The 18,571-nt window shown below is 37.9% G+C and overlaps 1 protein-coding gene across 5 annotated transcripts in view; it reads right to left on the reverse strand.

The window, feature by feature from the left end:
* The window catches only part of Lpin2 (lipin 2), an 84,956-nt gene that overhangs the window by 50,483 nt on the left and 15,902 nt on the right, over positions 1-18,571 (reverse strand). The window contains exon 1 of one of the 5 annotated variants that reach the window (XM_090353382.1): positions 1,641-1,824. The exons of 3 other annotated variants lie outside the window; for them this stretch is intronic. In XM_090353382.1, the coding sequence (XP_090209508.1) occupies positions 1,641-1,730 (90 nt within the window). In that variant the 5' untranslated portion in view covers positions 1,731-1,824. Of the gene's footprint in view, positions 1-1,640; positions 1,825-18,571 lie in introns of those variants that run through there. One more of the 5 variants, XM_090353386.1, reaches the window with a different exon arrangement.

Genomic DNA, 18,571 nt, shown 5'->3' on the forward strand with positions numbered 1-18,571 from the left:
TTACAGCTTACTAAGCGAATTATGTAATCTAGTATCCCAACCACTAGCCTTTCAGAATTGCAGGCTTCTCTTGACTCATGGAATGTCAAAGATCTAACAGTGGCATAAAAGGAAACTGCTAATGAAATGCAGTCCAAGGAAACAGTCCTAGGCTTTTCTCTGGAAAACACCAGCAACAGTATTATAAGAATTTTTTTCTCCGGTAGACAGTTTGTGTGTGCTGGTGTTACTAAGTAAACCATTTCACAAAGACATCAAATTATTCCATATTCTTTTATATGTTCATATTCTTTCTTTTATACGTAAGTTAGAACAAAGGTATAAAAACCTCCTACATATAATCTCTGTATTAAAATGGACATTTCAAAATCAAATTGCCTCCCTCAGTAGCACCTTCCATTCATATTCAAACAATTAGTACTCTGGAAGTAGGACTAGTAAACCTAAAACTGCAGACCTAAAAGCAAAAAGCACACAGGAAGTGGTTATATCTCTAAAGATGACAATAAAAATTATATATATTTAAAACTAAAATCAACCAGATTACGTGCTAGATCTTACAAAGTATTTTTTGTTTTGTTGATATAACATTTTCATAATTTTCAAAATTTTTTAAACCTCTTAAAATGGGCATTTACTATGTATTATTTTTTTATAAGAAAAGGCTCCATTGGGAAAGTTGTACTGCATGATTTAAAAAATCATCTCATTTAGTTTCATTAATACAGACTTTTGGAACTGAAACTAAATTATATAACATTCTGTTTTATATGTTGGAACATAACTCTAAAATAGGTTGGGAACGTGGCTTAGTGATAGAGTGCTTGCCTAGAATGCATGAAGCCCTGGGTTTGATTCCTCAGTAGCACATGAACAGAAAAAGCCAGAAGTGGCACTGTGGCTCAAGTGGTAGAGTGCTAGCATTGAGCAAAAGAAGCTTAGGGACAGTGCCTGGGCCCTGAGCTCAAGCCCCAGGACTGACAAAACAAACAAAAAACCCTCTAAGTTAAAAAAAAAAAATCAGGGGCAGAGAGATGTAGCTCAATGGAGTACTTGCCTAGCATTCACAAGGTTCTAGGGTCCTAGAGAAAAAATTCAGACTATTTCTATTTTCCCCAGACATTTCAAGCTAACAATCTTTTTAGTTTTCTTTAAAATCATGGAAGACTGTAGCTACTCTTCTCCATTATTCATCCCAATAAAATGTCTGTTTTAATATATGAGCTCAGCTTTCAAAGATCTTGGCTCATACAATCAATTTCAAAGACTTTAAAATTGACTTTTACACATCATCCCCTATACAAAGATATAAAGAGAATATGAAACCAAAGACATCACTTTGAAAACTTAAGTTTTCAAAAATTCAAATCTATTTCATTTTTCCCTAGGCAGAAAGTTATTTCTTAAATAACAGGAAAAGACAGAAAGGTATATGATAGATTCAATTAGAAAGGTCAGGTAGTCAAAGATTGATGTTCTACACGGATTTGAACATTAGTAAATTTACTATAACCTTACATTAAAGAAAACACATTGATTGGCTGCTTTTGCTTGGTGGGTTACCCCTCTCTTACGGGTACCCTGTCTGAGCATGTAAGCAAGCAAACCAGGTTGGGGGGGGGGGGGGGGATGGAACTCACCAGGATATTAGGAGGAGCTTTGCCATGAGTTCTACTTAATGAGCTTTCCTGAACCTTCTCTTCTTCACTATCATCTTCTAAGTAAAACATCTTAAAACTGAAGAAGCTTGTAAAGCATATCTTTCCAGCAATGAAGACCTCATCAAAACAGAGAGCAGCTCTGCACACAAACTGAGTGCTGTTTGTAGACACAGGAATATGGGTAAAACTGAAAGGAAATGATTCTTAAAAAAAAAAAAAGCAATGCATACACAACTCACCAATGAGATTTGCTCAAAATGCCTCAACCCCTTTTCTCCTGAGGAGATTAGCAAAGCCATGAGATAGGTTGTGCCATGTGTTTACACAGATAGGTACCAAGTCCTGCCCAATCACACGATGGTCCCTGCCTCTGCCATCACACAAACACGGATTGAGTTAATGATTTCTTGGACTGGTTATATCCTTATTTTCAGAAAAAAAAATCCACAAATACGGAAAAAATAGTCTTATATAAACTAATCATGAAGGGGAAATAATTTATATGCATTTTCTAAGCACCAGTGAGCTTCCCAAAGTTAGCCAGGTTACATATTCTTTGTATATCAAAAACACTAAATATTTTTACTTCATACTGGCATGACCTTATATTTTTCACAAATGTGCCAGATATCCTACTCAGCACTATAAATAAGATTTATAACACTTCAACAGTGTGACAACACAATACCTCCTCATCAATAGTCCCCTGTATTTTCTTGCCAGTTTTCAGAGTCAATGTAAAGTAACTTTGCCTCAATTTTTCTAAAAACACTTTCAAATGCACATGGATAAAAGTATTACATTCTTAGATTAAAACATTTTATTCTTTTAGTGTTTGGTTAAAATATATTTTGTAAAGCTGACAAATTGCTATTTGTAATGAATAGCACAGTATTTTGTGTCTACTGAGAATTTGTAAGCAGCTAGCAACAGCTAGAGTGTGCTCTGAGAATAAAATACCCACTGGAGTTTGAAGACTTAGTATGAAAAAGAAAGTAAAATTTCATTATATAAATATGTATCACATTAAAATAATATTTTGGATATGTTAGACTAAGCTGCTATATTTAATCTTGTTTATTGTTTACTACTTTGTGTGTGGGCTGGTTCTGGGGCATGAACTCAGGGCTGAGGTGCTGTTCTTGGGCTTCCTTTGCTCAAAGCTAGTGTTCTACCGCTTGAGCCACAGCTCTTACTTCCAACTTTTGGGTAGTTTATTAGAGATAAGAGTATCATAGACTTCCTGCCTGATTGCCTTCAATCATAGACCACAGTCTCTTAAGTAGCCAGGAATATAGGCATGCAGCCACCAGTGCCTGGCTATTGTTTCCTATTTTTTAAAACATAAAAATTGAAATTTTAAAATTATACGTGCAGCTCCTACTAGATGTCTACTGAGTAGTCTGCCCTAGGGCTCTCAGGCAATCTTCAGGGCAGGAAGCATAGGAAGGCTACTCTGGCAAAGTTTTATTTATTGAAGAACAAGTGCAGTATTTTTCACCATTCCATTAAGTGCACCATTCCACTTAAGTACATAAGTCACCAGTTATTTACTGATCAATACACATTTAATGAAACTTTTTTCTATCTATACACAACCAAATGTTTAACCAAGTAGGGGGAAATGCTAATTCACCATCAAGATTCAAATAATACATTAAGGGGAAGAGTTTTAAAAAGCATTTTACCAAATTCAAAACAACAAAGCCTGTTTTGCATTGCACAAAATTGTCCCTCTATTTCAATTTTCTAGATAGCAATGGCAGCCTGAGGTACACTGAAGTATTCACATTTTCGTGTAACATAACTAAATATGTATCACATACGCATATTCCTCCTTTCAAAGGAGGTGAGAGATTTTATGGTCTAAATATGATGCTGCATATATAAAAATGTAAATCTCTTCTTCCATGACCTGCTGCAATTTCAGAGCTCTGGCATCAGAGGGTATAGTTAATAAAGCTCCCCTACTGGGGTGCTACTAGTGGGGAAAAAAGAAGGCAGGATAAATGAGAAGAATAGGAGAATAAACTAGGGTGATTAAGAGAAGTATGTTAAGAACATGAAGGGAGAAGCATGAAAAGTCAGGGGTATAGGAGATAAATATGAAAGAGATGAGAAAATATTCAGGAGACAGCAGAAGGAGAAAATTAAGTAGGATGTGAGACAGGAAGAAAAACCAAAACCTTACCTTCAATTTTAAATGTGAGAAACCTAAGGTACACAAAGAGTTCAGGCAACAGCCTGAGGTCACCTACTCAGCAAAGGTACAAACAAGAATGCACTGATTCAGTGTCTATTTTCATTTTACCAAACTGAGAACTAGAGACCGTATGGTAGAGGCAAGAGGAGACAGCTCTTAAGAAATAGGAGGAAAAGCCTAACAAATGAAAAGTGGTAGAGATCCAGCAGGGCAGAGAGCAGGGGTACAAACTTTGTTTGGCCAATGTTCACATCAAAAACTTCTTACACAACAAGGCAGTTCCAGGGCAGCCATGGGTTTCCTACCATCGTGGTATTGTGTCACTGTTTCGTTGGTGATTCACAGAATGTCCTGTCTGCAACCATAGAGTCACCAGAGGGGAGTTCATCTGAAAATCTACTTGCTTCCAGGTACACAACATCAGCTTTCCTTGCAGAGACCTGGGCACCATTCTGACCTCCAGGTCTAGGACCTGATGTTTTTGTTCTGGCCTCCCATCTGAGATGCTGTCACTTCTAGTATTGATCAATAAGTGTTAAAATTACAAGCCAAAAATTTTCAATCATCTCTGATTTACAATACTACTATCGAACTCTACCCTGCAGGCTAATATAAAAAGTAAATGGCGGTGGGCACCTGTAATCCCAGTTACTTAGGAGTCTTAGATCTGAGAATCACAATTCATAGCCAGAGATTTTTTTTAATTGTCAGGATAATGTATAGAGGGGTTCCAGTTACATTCATCAGGTAGTAAATGCATTACTTCTCATACATTGATACCCCTTCTCATGTTTTGTCCCCATTTCCCTCCTCTCACTCCCTCCCAATCAGCCTGTGAGATTCTTACCTGCAATTAACCACCAAAAGAATGGAGTATAGGGAATGGAGATGAGGCTCAAGTGATTGAGTACTAACCTTGAGCAAAAAGACTCAGGGAGAGCATCTGGGCCCTGAGTTCAGACCCAGAACTGGCATACACACACAAAAAGTAAATGGCTGAATATTGGAAAAAACAAAAACAAAAGACAACCTACTTTTTACTGCTGCATAATCGCTTCTAAGTTTTTCTAGTTTTCATTTTTTTTTAAAATCAGGGTATTTATCTTTCCTAGGAGGGCCCAGCTAACCCTCCCACTGTACCTGGCTCTTTGATGATATTGAAAATGGTTGGGCTAGGGAGGTAGAGGTAGGCAGAAGAGGAAGCAGAAAGATTGGTGAAGTTGAACTCAGCCTGGGCTACACAGTAAAACTGTCTCAAAATAAACAGATGAGGGGAAAAACTGCATGGTTGTCTTTTCAAGCTTATTATCTAGACAAAGCTGAATGCTAGTCATGAGAAAAATCCTGTTCAGTTTCTACAAGTAATAACAAATGAAATATATAGCCCTCCCCCATAAATATGTAAATTAGCTATAAAGGACTTACCTAAGATATGGGAACAGCCTAGATGCTCCCCAGTGGATAAATGGATCAAGAAAATGTGATATATGTACACGATGGAATTTTACTAATTAGAATGGTATCACAACATTTACAAAGAAATGGATTTGGAAAAAAAATTATGTTAAGTGACATTAAGTAATGCTTAGAGAGGCAAAGGACTTATGTTTTCCCTCCTTGGCAGAAGCTAGAACTAATTTATAAATGTACAAACACACACATACAAGGCTGTATATAGGCACATATAAATGTATTAACTCAAGTACAGTATTTGAAGGACAGAATTCAAATGGTGTAATTCCTTAGAAAAACTTACAAGCCAACAAAATAAATACCAGGAACCAGACACTTGAAAGGTGGGAGAAGAGGGCTTAAGAGAAGAGGAATACAAGAATAAAGAAAGGGAGGGGAAGAATACAGTCATAATATTCAATGTATATCCTATAAAACTAAGAAAACTGAAGGGAAAGGATAGGTTCGGAAGGGCCAAAGTGATAAAAGGGGTGACATGGATCAAGATGCATTGCACTTATGAACTGATTTGTTAAATGGTAAGTTCTTTGTATAACTTTACGATAATACAAATATAATTTTAAAAAGAAACATTTAAAATATTTTTAAACTTCCTTGCTTTAAATGTGCACATATGAACTTGTGTTCACTTGGTTCAACAGAATGCTTTTATGATAGTACTCAAAGTTATATCCATATTTCACCACAAAACACAGTAACTATACTCTTCCTAGTGGCCGCCCTGTGGAATAGCAACATTTCCTTCTGAATTAGCAATGAAGATGCGAGTAAAAATTCCTGATCAAAGGATTTTTAAAGACTGGTTTACATAATTATATACACTGCAATTATTCTACACGCCTCATGACAAAAGGGCCCATAAGAAAAAGGGGCCATAAACCACTTAAAATCATTTTCCTTTTATTAAAGCCACATGGTTCTGTCAGCTACACTAAAGCATAAGAAGTACTTCTTGTTTTGTCACTACTGGAAACCACCCAAAAGGGACTGCTACATTGAAAACCCAAAGGAAATTCCTATACCACTCTCAGGTTGTTCAACACTTGTAATTTAACGGCTTAGATATAAAGTTTTATCAAGTTTGGTGCTGGTGGCTCATGCCTATAATCCTAACTATTCAGGAGACTGAGAGCTGAGAATCATGGTTCAATTAATTACCACCCCCCCAAAAAAACAAACAACAACAACAACAAAAAAAAACAAAGACAGAGCTGTGGCTCAAGTAGTATAGCACTAAACTTGAGCAAGAAAGTTCAGAGACAGCACCTAGCACTGAGTTCAACCTTAGGACTGGCAAAAAAAATTAAGTTCCCATGCTGTGTCGTATCTTCACCTAAATTTCAATGTTTGACAATACCTATCCCATTGCGCTGTAAACCAATAATCAAATCCAAACAGTTCTTTCCAGAAATTAAAAAAATAGGATCCCCTGAAGTCAGAGATCCATTATTAAAATGACTCAAAAGCACTACTCTGAAAACTCATTTATCTTTAAATCAACCTTTCTCGGGCCAGGAGTTTGGCCTAGTGGTAGAGTGCTTGCCTAGCATGCATGAAGACCCAGGTTCCATTCCTTGGTACCACATACATACAAAAAGCCAAAAATTGTGCCACTCAAGTGGCAGAGTGCTAGCCTTGAGGAAAAAAAAATCCAAGGACAGTGCTCAAGCCCTGAATTCAAGCCCCAGGACTGTCCCCCCACCCCCAAATCAACCTTTCTCTGATGTCTACAGTTTTTTCCTATCACATTCAAGGGTAAATCACATTTATTTTTAAATTTACCACATTTATTTATTGTATGGTTTAGAGTATCATTAGAAACTGGATGTAGTTGTGACAAAGATGTTCTAAGTTTTCATCTAGAATTTCAAGATGAGCAAATACTGGGAAGTTTCTCCACTGAAGCAGTCATGTGTATTTGATCAATAAGAAAGTAAACAGCCCAATCCAGGATCAGAATAACTACAGATTGATCATCTCAAATTCTGGCCAACATAGAAAAATAAAGCCAAAAGAAATAGAATCTTATTTGTCTTATTTGTCTTATTGTCTTATTTGGGAGAGATAAGTTATTGATTAGGAAGAAGAACCTGGTGTTTCTTTTCTCTTCTTTTGTAATTAGGTCTTTTGCACATGCCAGGAAGGCATTCTACCACTTCTGGTACAACTCCAGCTCTTTATGCTTTCATTTTGTCTTCTTCGGTATTCGGACTAGTATCTGGACTCAGGAATTACCACTTGAGCCATACCTCTAAGCTTGTGTTTTTTACTGTTATTGTAAAGGTGTTATATGAAGAAGTTACAATTATAAGTCTGGTAATGAGTACATTACTTTTTGAACAGTGTAGCTTGTGTTCAGATTTGTTTTTTCCAGAGGGTCTATATTTATGCCTGTGCCAGCCTCAACAATAATCCTTGTATGTATGCTTCTCAAACAGTTACGTAACAGGTATATACCACTGTGCCCAGCTTTTTACTAGTTGAAATGGCGTCTCAAGAACTTTTTGTCTAGCCAGTTGTCAGCTGCTTACTCCTGTAAGCATAGCTACTCAGAAAATAGATATCTAAGGATCTGGGTTTGAAGCTGAGGCAGAAAAGTCCATGAGATTTTTTATCTCAAATTACCTACTAAAAACCCAAGCTGTGGCTCAAATGGCAGAGTGCCAGCTAAAGCACAGCACACAAACCCTGAGGGTCAAGCCTCTATTAGCTAGCATACACACAAAAAAGAACTTTTTGCCCCAAATGGCCCTGAACCATAAAACAGCTACAATTACAGGTGTGAGCCACTCTAAACAGCAGTTTGTATGGCAATGCAACAATACACTACATACAAGACACTTTCTCTACTGGGGTTATGTTATCTAAGTTTATTTAATCTCAAGAAATCCTGTTGAAGTTAGGGTTGGTGACTGACATCATCAATCCCAGCACTCCAGAAGCTGAAGCAGAAAAATCTCAATCTGGAGTCCATATAGGCCATATAAAGGGAGGTAGGAGGGAAAAAAAAGAAAAGCAAATCATGCTGAGACACAGCCTTTATTGTAAAATTTTAATAGTAAATCATCTTTAAATGTTACAGAAATACATTATTTTGCTATATTTATATTAAAAATATTCCAGTGTATCACAACTGAGGCTAAGCAAAGGTATTTGAGGAAATGGTGTTGGGTTTTTACCCATCAAGATCAAAACTGAGCTGCTGACTTAAAACTTGCCAAAGAAAACTGTGAAAATGTGTATAAGCAGATATTATTGTAAACCAAAGAAAAGGTAAGTGAAAATTATCACGTTATGAGATCAACACTATTCGGGGACCCAGTAAACCCTGATCATATTCCTTGACTCGTGAGAGGATTTCCTTCCATAGTTAGGTCATCACACTTCTAACTTGAGAATCTTTTAACGCTTGAAAAACTAACGATGCTTATTTAAATTGTTTTGTTGATGCAAATTTCTTTTAACTCTTTTCAAACAATTAAGATATATTACTTACACAGAATTCTTGAGGGCAAATGAGGATGAATATGATCTATGTAGTATAAAATAGAACAAAATGTCGTGAAACTTTTAAAAAGGAGTAGGATGGGAGTGAAAGAAGGAAGATTACTTTTTCTATTTCTATACATGTGTAGCAATGTCACAATGAAATCCCCCTTGCACAACCAATGTATGCTAATAAAAATAAATTTTTTAAAAATTGTGAGTAGCTAGTACTCTCCTTCCTGCTTGTTGCCCTTTCCCATCTAAAATGGATAATTACTGTAAAGCTAGCTGACAAGGTAGTTAGAAATCAAAACTTCAGCAATAGTCTTCTGGATGTTTGTGTGTATTTTTTAAGAGAGTATTAACAGTTCTCTCACAGACTAAGTGCACATAACACACCAGAAACTCCGTGTAAAATGGACTCAGAAACTTTTTTCTTAAATACCCAACTATCATCAACACTGAGAAGTGGTTCATGTGTAATGTTGCCAGGCGGTGATGCCAGGGTAAGAAGTTTTGACAGGTTCCAAAGCATTTGCTTTTAACCGTATTGTTGATATTTTACTCTTTGCTCTTTATTATGTTAGTGAACTTTAAAAAAGTCAACCAAAAGCCAGGTGTGGTGGTACATGCCCGTAATCTCATCTACTTGTGAGGCAGAGATTAAAGGATCTTGGTTTGAGGCCAAGCCTGGAGAGGAGGTGGGTGGAGGGTTAAAAGTCAGTGAGACTCCCACTTGAACCAACAAGCCTGACATGATAGTAGATGCCTGTAATTTCAATGCTGTGCAACTATCACTCTAGCTACATATACAGGAAGTATACGTAGGATCAGAAGATACAAGCAGGACAGTGGTCTCAGACTGCTGGGAAAAAGTGTGGGGGGAGGGAAACAGGGACAAAAGCATGAGAAGGGATATCAATGTGGGAGAAGTAATACACCTACTACTGTAACCCTGACAATAAAGAAACTTAAAAAAAAAATAACAAAAGTAAAAAAGTGGCAGAGCGGCTAACTAGCCAGCAGAAAAAGAAACTATATATGTGTCTTCCTAAAAGTACAACTTAAGGTATTTACTTTCACAATGTTTAGAAAATTCTAATATTACATTAAAGTCTGTTACCAAGTAAGGAAATTATTTAGTGAAATTTAAATTGAAATTATCAGAATTCTTGGATTATTGCCTTTAACAAATGAATCTCCCTATTTTATCGAAAGTTCCCAAGTTGTATAAGAGAAAAACAAGTAGATATTCAGGTTGTTTAGGGTGAGCAGTTGACGTAGTGTGTCTCTGTAGCAAAGCATTTGATTTCCTCATTAAAAAAAAGAAAGAACATCTGTATATTTTTTATACATCCTTCTGGGTACAATAATCTGACTCTGAAAATATGAGTCTCCTAAGCATTTAGCTCTACTAAATACATAGCCACTAATAATCTCCTACAATCAGGTTTTTACCACAATGATGCTACAGTAATGATTCACCCCTCTAACAAAACAAAAATACAATCAAGTATAAGCCAGGTGTGGTGCTTCATGCCTCCTTGGGATTTTTTTTTTTTTTGCCATTCCTGGGCCTTAACTCAGGGCCTGCGCTGTCCTTGAGCTTTCTCAAGGATAGAGCTCTACCACTTCCGGCTTTTTTCTATATATGTGGTACCGAGGAATCAAACCCAGGTCTTCATGCATGCTAGGCAAGCACTCTACCACCAGGCCAAACTCCTGGCCCTTGCTTCATGCCTCTTAGCTACTTAAAAGGTGAAAATCCAAGCCAACTCAAGCAAAAAGTTTCCAAGACACCTTCTTCAAACCATAGCTAAGCCTGGTAATGTGCCTTGGCATACCAGCTAAATGCAAAGGATGGAAAGGAGAACCTCGAAAATAACCAAAGCAAGCTGGGCACTGGTGTCTCATACCTATAATCCTAGCTACTCAGGAGGCTGAGATTTGAGGATGAAGATTCAAAACCAACCCAAATTGTCCAAGACATTCTTATCCCCAGTTAACCACCAAAAAGCTGGAAATGGAACTGTGGCATAAGTGTTAGAGTTCTAGCCTTGAGCAAATGTGCTCAGGGACCGGGCCCAGGCCCTGAGTTCAAACTCTAGGACTAGAACAAAAAATAAAAAATGGTCTAAATAGTTCCAAGACTAATGTTACAGTCTGTGCTTAATACAAAATTGTCAAGGTACCTGCCACCTAGGAACTCAAAATCCAGCAAAGTACAAAGGAAAGTACACTAACTTCCTAAATTCCTATTTCAATCAACAGCTCTTTACGTCCCACTGAATCTATTTTTCAGATTATTTGTAAAAACAGTATAATTCACACTCCAGCCACTAAAAAGCAACATAAGACTAAAATGGGTCACAAAAACCTTAAGAGTTGAAATGGAACAGTTTTAAGGTAAAAGTCTGCTCCCAGATCTAATACCAGCTCATCTCTCTTATGATGACACTACATAATCGAGAAGTAAACATGATTTATCTATTCTATATGCATGATTCACCATATATTACTTTGCATGGTTTTTAGTTATTTCCAAAAACCTAATCTATCTTGAAGGGTAAATATTTTCCACCACCGAGCACAAAGGAACTTTGCTTTCAATACTTTGAAAACAATTTAAAATGGAGAGGTACTTCCAGAATGACAGCATGGTCGAAGTGTGTATGTCAGAGTGTGTGTGTGTATGTCAGAGTGTGTGTGTATACTACTCATCAAGTAGGCAACACAGGGACTTGAGGTGTCACTCAAAGGTAGAAGTGTTTGTCTAGCATGCCCAATCCATTAGGTTTTGCTCTCTGATATCAAAGAAAAAAAGGAAACAAGATATTTTCAATCATACTGCTTCCACAGTTTTGTATAGTAGTACCAAGCTCCCCTGTAATACATGCATAATGGATGCCAAAAGTAGAAAACCTGAAGTAATTAGGTCTTGTGGATAAATTTAAAACTAATAGAGTTAAATTTGTTATATAACTAATGTTCATAAATTACATCTCATCACTATTCCAATGGGTATGGCAAAGTTGCAAAAAAAAAAAAAAAAGACCATTTTCCAGGACAACAGACACATTTTTCCTTCTCTTCCTCCCCCCCCCACAACAGTTGGCCTCTTCTCTTGAATATCATAAATATATAATATAGATCCCCAAACAATAGAACATGCTGCATATTTTCCCACCCAAGGATACTTGGTTTTTCAAAGTTCTCCCCTTAGACATCAAAATCTCAATTTTGTGCTAAGTACAAACTTCTGAGTAACACATACCAAAGTCAATAATTCATAAATATATACATATATGTATATATTCTCTCTGAGAAATTTCCCAAATTTCGTAATCGTAACTAAAATTTAAGAGAACATTACTAGTAGGTCAATGCTACAATAGTCTCACTGAAATACAAAAGGGATGCTTAGCCACTGTAGTGTACCATGATGAAATTAAGACAGAGCCATAGTTCTGTTTAAAAGGTTGCTTCTGCTACATAAACCATACCAACAACCTAACATGCTGCTTGCTCTGTTATCACTTAATGACTCCTGCAAATGAGAAACACCTTCCATCACTATCAAAAGCATATAATTTGGAAAAAGGAAGGAAGCACCAATTCACCATTAACTTAGTTGATAACATAGATATGATCAGGAGAATTTCTCCACCCTGAAGCACATAGTTTTTTTCAAACAACTTTAATCTGTTTGCCTTTAGCTAACAGATACAGCTCCCAGTTTCCTAGAGAGGAGTCTGACTGACTAGTACACATTACCTGTTTCAATTGGGAAACTGCCTAGTTTCCCTGTACTAGTTAAAATAGAACACGGGGATGGGGAACCAAGTAGTACTAATCTCCCAAATCCAGTCATCTGGTGGTACATCTCATTTTCCTGCAGAGGGAAATGAGAAGAGACTGGGTGAATCCTTAGTGGCAATCAAAACACAGTTCCTGTTCCTGCCTGGCTTTATTCAGCACAGTATTCCTCTGAGACCCCATAAGCACTTCAAATATGTAGGAGGGGCTGACCCAGTTACTCCTAGAGTGGTCCCCTTCCCAACTTTGTGATGACATCTGGCTGGGTAAAGAAAGACTTTAAAAATAGTGTTCTCACCAACTTCACTGCTGCCACCAGTACTGCCTATCACTCCAGATGGGGCTGCAGCTTTGGAAAACTTTAAGGCTGCAGGCATGTGTTATCACAAGCAAACACATTGAGCATACTGAGCTACTTCAACAAGAAGGACTTCTTCCAAGAGCAACAGCAAGTCAGTGAACCAATACCAGGGACATGGAAAATATAAACCCTGTTTCACTCAGTGACCTGTTCAGCAGCAGTATGTTGTATTCTGGTATCAGGCACTGTCAAGACACACCTTCCTTGTGAAGAGAAAAGTAAAATAGCAACCGGATTTGTTCTTTTCAACATACACAGAAAAAGCCAGAAGTGGTGCTGTAGCTCAAGTGGTAGAGTGCTGGTCTTGAGAAAGCCCAAGGACATTGCCTAGGTCCTGAGTTTAGTCCCAGGACTGGCAAAAAAATACAAATATTAGGTAGCAAAGAGCAGAAGAGTGATAACTGACTTACAAATCAAGATAAAGTAGGCACAGGAAATATCATCAACAGGAAACAAGATGCATCACTTTTCAGAAATCCTGAAGATCTCAAGAGCTACTCATCCCTTAACTCCTCAGCTTCCAGAGGAGTTACTGGTTACTTGAAGTAGAATACTAAGCAAGTTCCTCTCTCAGGAACTTCTAGTGGGGAATAGGGAAAGAATCTATAAATACTGATAACTGGAATCCCCTATCCAATTGACCATTGTGAAAGCCACCCTGCATAGAGCAGTTCCAATTAGCTGGAACTTTTAGACATAAACAAATGCCCAATAAATACCACACATATGTGCAGAGATTACTGTAAAAGGCAATAATTAAAACAAGCCATTTGTTGGAATGAATAAGCAATGCAAATAAGTTTCATAAACAGCATAATATTGTCAGATGCAAGAGAAAACACCGCATCCATGAAATTGCGACAGGACGCTAATAAAAATGAACATTTGAGATTAAGAGCTCTCTCAGAAATTAAAATGTAGTAGTAAAATTTAAAAGTCTCTATAGAAGGCTCTGAAATGTAGAAACCATATGTAGAAACCTGGTAAGTCTAACAAGGATAAAGAAATGAGCAAAAGGAGGCTTAACAAATATCAAAAGTTATCATTCCAGAAGAGTCCCAAGCCCAAAGTATCTAATTCATATGGATTTTTGACAGCAGAAACAGAAATGAAAGAGGAAGGGATATCAAACAAATCATACAAGAATATTTCCCAGAATCAGATACATGGTTTTCCAACTTGAAAGTTTACATAGAATGCCCTGCTCTAACTCCAAATACCTGTTCTACTGTGGACTCCACCAGAAATAGTCACAACAGAAAAATGGTTCATAGAGCTTCTGCAACAGCAGGGGCTTCAGAAATGCCACACACACATGACTACACCAAGCAGGACACATACCATGCTCACATACACAGCACTCAGTGCTAGCTCCTTCCCCAACTTCATAAGTATATGCAGCAGATCCTACAAGTGGGGAGAAGCCTCACCATGCCAGAGTAGCACTTATATTCTAAGTGTTTTTATGCCCTCTAGCCTGCAGAGATTCTGGTGACATACTTACCTATTACCCAAATGTAAAGAACAAAATAAGGCCAGGAATGAAGGTTCACTGTACAGCCAAGTGAGGCAGGTATTTCCCTGATATTCCATTCAGTCCCTGACCTTGTCTTGTTCAAAGACATGATAAATCACAAACCAACATATCTCATCAACAGAAGGTAGTTTTAAGAGATACTTTTAAATGAGATAAAGTACAGGTACTATAAAAATGTGGGAGAAAAGGATACAGAGGAGAAAAAATTAAAGGCTTAGCACTTTAATATTTTTCAAAAGCAATTCAAAATTCTAAGAAAACGTAACCTATCAACGATGTATAAAGTTAGTGAAGTTCTAAGGCCTGTAAGATCGGAAGGAATTTATATCCTATGACTTTTTTCTGAAGAGTGCTCTATCAAGGAGGAGAGCAGCAAGGAAGGAAGACCCCTTGACCTAGAGCAAAGGTCCAACATGAAAAATGGCTAAAATTCAGGACAAGGTAAGATTGTATTCAGAAAAAAAAATGAGAGCTTGCTGGGCACTGGTGGCTCACACCTGTAATCCTAGCTACTCAGGGTCATGGTTCAAAGCTAGCCCAGGCAGCAAAGTCATGAAACATCTCCAAATAAGCACCAGAAAATGGAAGTGGAGCTGTGGCTCAAAAAAGCTCAAGAAGAGCACCCAGGTTGAAGCCCTATGGCTGACAGAAGGGAAGAAAAAGGGAGTGGGAATTCATGTTTCAAAATGAAAGCCAACAGTGTTGACTAGAGAAAATAAAAATTTGTAGTACAGCAATAAAATCACTATAAATGCTTAGTTTTGAACAATATCCAGTCATAAAATATAAACTGAAACTTGGGGAAGTAAAATATATTAACTACATTAGAAGGTTATTATAAGAAAGTATATGTCACATGAGGGGCCGGGAGTTTGGTCTAGTGGTAGAGTGCTTGCCTAGCATGCACGAAGACCCAGGTTCGATTCCTTGGTACCACATACTTAGAAAAAGCCAGAAGTGGTAGAGCTCTAGCCCTGAGAAAAATCCAAGGACAGTGCTCAGGCCCTGAGCTTAAGCCCAGGACTGACAAAAAAAACAAAAAACAAGAAAGTATATGTCACATGAGGATTATGAAAAAAATGACTTTATTCTGACCAGTGTAATATATGCAAAGAATATTTAAAATAGAATGGCAGGGAAGCTAAAATCCAAGAGCTTGTGGCTCACATCTGTAACCCTAGCTTCTCAGGAGGTTGAGATCTGAAGAACACATATTGAATCCAGCTTAGGCAAATTTATGAGACTCTAATCTCCATTTTGTTAGCTGAAGGCTAAGAAGTGGGTTGTGGCTCAAATGGCACAACAGCACTAGCCTTGACCACAAAAGCTAAAGAGCTTAAGGACCTGAGTTCAAGCCCAATTAGTGCCCCAAAACAACAAAGGTTTTTTGCTTTTTCATGCAAGACCAGCTATCTACCACTGTGAGCCACAGCGTCCTTCTGGGTTTTTGGCGGTTAATTGGAGATAAAAGTCTCACTACTTTCCTGCCTGGGCTGGCTTCAAACTGTAATGTTCAGATTCCAGTCTCCTGAGTATTTAGGATTATAGGCATGAGCCACTGGTGCCCAGCTTTATTTCACAATTTTAAATATGAGAAACTATTATGTGATACTGCCTTATGAAAAACTCAGGAGGCTTAGATCTGAGGATTGAGGTTCAAAGCCAGCTCAGGCACTAAAGAATGTGAAACTCTTATTTCCAATTAATCACTAGAAAGTGAGAAGTGAGGCTATGGTTCAAGGGATAGGGTGGTAGCCTTGACCTGAAGAGCTAAGGGACAGTGCCCAGGCCCAGAGTTCAAGCTCACAACAAAATCACTCACAAGAATAACAACTGTCAGGGGAGTGGTTAGGAGTGTGACCTAGTGGTAGAGTGCTTGCTTAGCATGCATGAGGACCTGAGTTTGATTCCTTGGTATATACACAGAAAAAGCTGGAAGTGGCACTGTGGCTGAAATGGTACGGCACTAGCCTTGAGAAAGCCCAAGGACAGTGCTCAGGCCCTGAATTCAAGCCGAAGGACTGTCCTCACCCCCCCCCCAAAAAAAACCCCAAAAACAACAGAAAACAACTATTAGAGGAAAGAAAGAAGATTCATTACTAACATCTGTTGTCCATTTGAGCTTTAGGTATGTTTCATTGATCAGAACCAGGAAATTAAATACAGCAAAGTTCTTGTTAAGTTAGGAATGCCAACGTTCAATAGGACCACATTCAAAACACTCAAAAGGAAGCTGCCACCACCCATAAGACTATTAGTATTCCTTCCCCTGCCCCACCCCTTGCCAGTCCTGGGCTTGAGCTCAGGATCTGAGCACTGTCCTTGGGTTTTCTCAAGGCTAGAGCTCTACCACTTGATTTTTCTATGTATGTGGTACCAAGGAATTGAACCCAGGTCTTCATGCCTGCTAGACAAGCATTCTACCACTAGGCCAAACTCCCAGTCCCAGACTCTTTGTATCTTTAAATGCAGAAAATAAAACCTTGATGAATGGTAACTCCTTTATACAACTACTTAAAAGATAAAAACAAAATTTTAAAAACGTTGAGTACTTTTATAATCTAACATAACTGGCACCCATTTATGAAAATCAGTTTGCAGAGAAATGTCAGAGACTTTATGAATTTAATATTTTTCTTTTAGTTATGTACATACCTACATTGTACTAGATACAAATATTCTACAAATTTATATAGCAATTGAAGAAATGATGGCAACGATCACAAGACTTTTAGAAACACATATAATACATGCAAACTTAACACTTGTTGACACTCTTAACAGTAAACATGATAGGTCAAGGAAGGAATTTTTGACAGTTGTAGTGTTTGAACTTAGGGCCGTGGGTGCTGTCCCTGACTTATTTTGCTGAAAGCTAGCAATCTACCACTTTGAGCCACAGTTCCAGCGTTTCAGATATTTGGAGGTTAAGAGTCTCATGAGGACTTTTCTTCCTGGGCAGGCTTTAACTATGATCCCCAGATCTCAGGGTCCTGAGTAGTTAGGATTAGTAGCAGCGTGAGCCACCAGCTGCCAGCCAAGAAAGAAAATGTAAGCAAGCACACAAAGTGATTTGTTATATATATATAAAAAAAACTAAATATACTCTTGCACTAAAAATATAAACAGAAGCTATCTCCAATATATTTCTTTTGCTTTCTCATTTTCAATCATTTAGTGTTCTCTTCCCAACCCCTCCTCTGTTTTGAAACTGCTTTACATAAAAGGAGACAATACTTTTGAGCAAGAAAGCTATGCAATTTATCTTTTACCCTTGCACTATGATTCAACTCTGCCATCCCTGGAGCTCCAGCCTGTGTCTGACCTCTGAACCTCTGGGTAGTTACAGATCAACATATGTCCTCACTTAATCCTCAGAACCAGCCATTCAGGTACCGCGATCACCATGTTACAAAAGAGGAGACAACTGAATAAACTATGAATCAAAAGTATTATTCACAGCCTTGCTGGTGGCTCACACCTGTAATCCTAGCTACTCAGCAGGCTGAGATGTGAGGATCCTGGTTAGAAGCCAGCCTGAGCAGGGAACTGTGAGACTCTTATCTCCAATAAACTCAAAAAGCCAGAAGTGGCGCTGTGGCTCAAGTGGTAGAGTGCTCACCTTGAGCAAAAGGTCAGGGACAGCGCCCAGGCCCAGAGTTCAAGCCCCTAGTGATATTACTCTTGGACATCTACCCAGAATATTACAAGTCAGGATATAGTAAAGACATCTGTGCATCCAAGTTCATTGCTGTACTATTCATAATAGCCAAGTTATAAAAATAGCCCAGGTGCCCTACAACAGATGAGTGGGTCAACAAAATAGTTATTTGAAGGGAAATGGATGGACCTAGAAAATATTAATCAGGCTGAGACAAATGACAAGTGTTCTCTCACTTGTGGATGTTAGATCTAAAACACAATCATATACAGGGTCTAAAGCATATGGACACAAACTGACTAAAGGATGGTATACTTAAAAGAGGAGTCAAAAGGTGTAAATCCTCTGAACTAATGAACTGTTTAAGAAAATG

This window comes from Megascapheus bottae, chromosome 19 (assembly GCF_031878675.1).
Source record: "Megascapheus bottae isolate mThoBot1 chromosome 19, mThoBot2.hap1, whole genome shotgun sequence".
In the NCBI taxonomy this organism is placed as follows: Eukaryota; Metazoa; Chordata; class Mammalia; order Rodentia; family Geomyidae; genus Megascapheus; species Megascapheus bottae.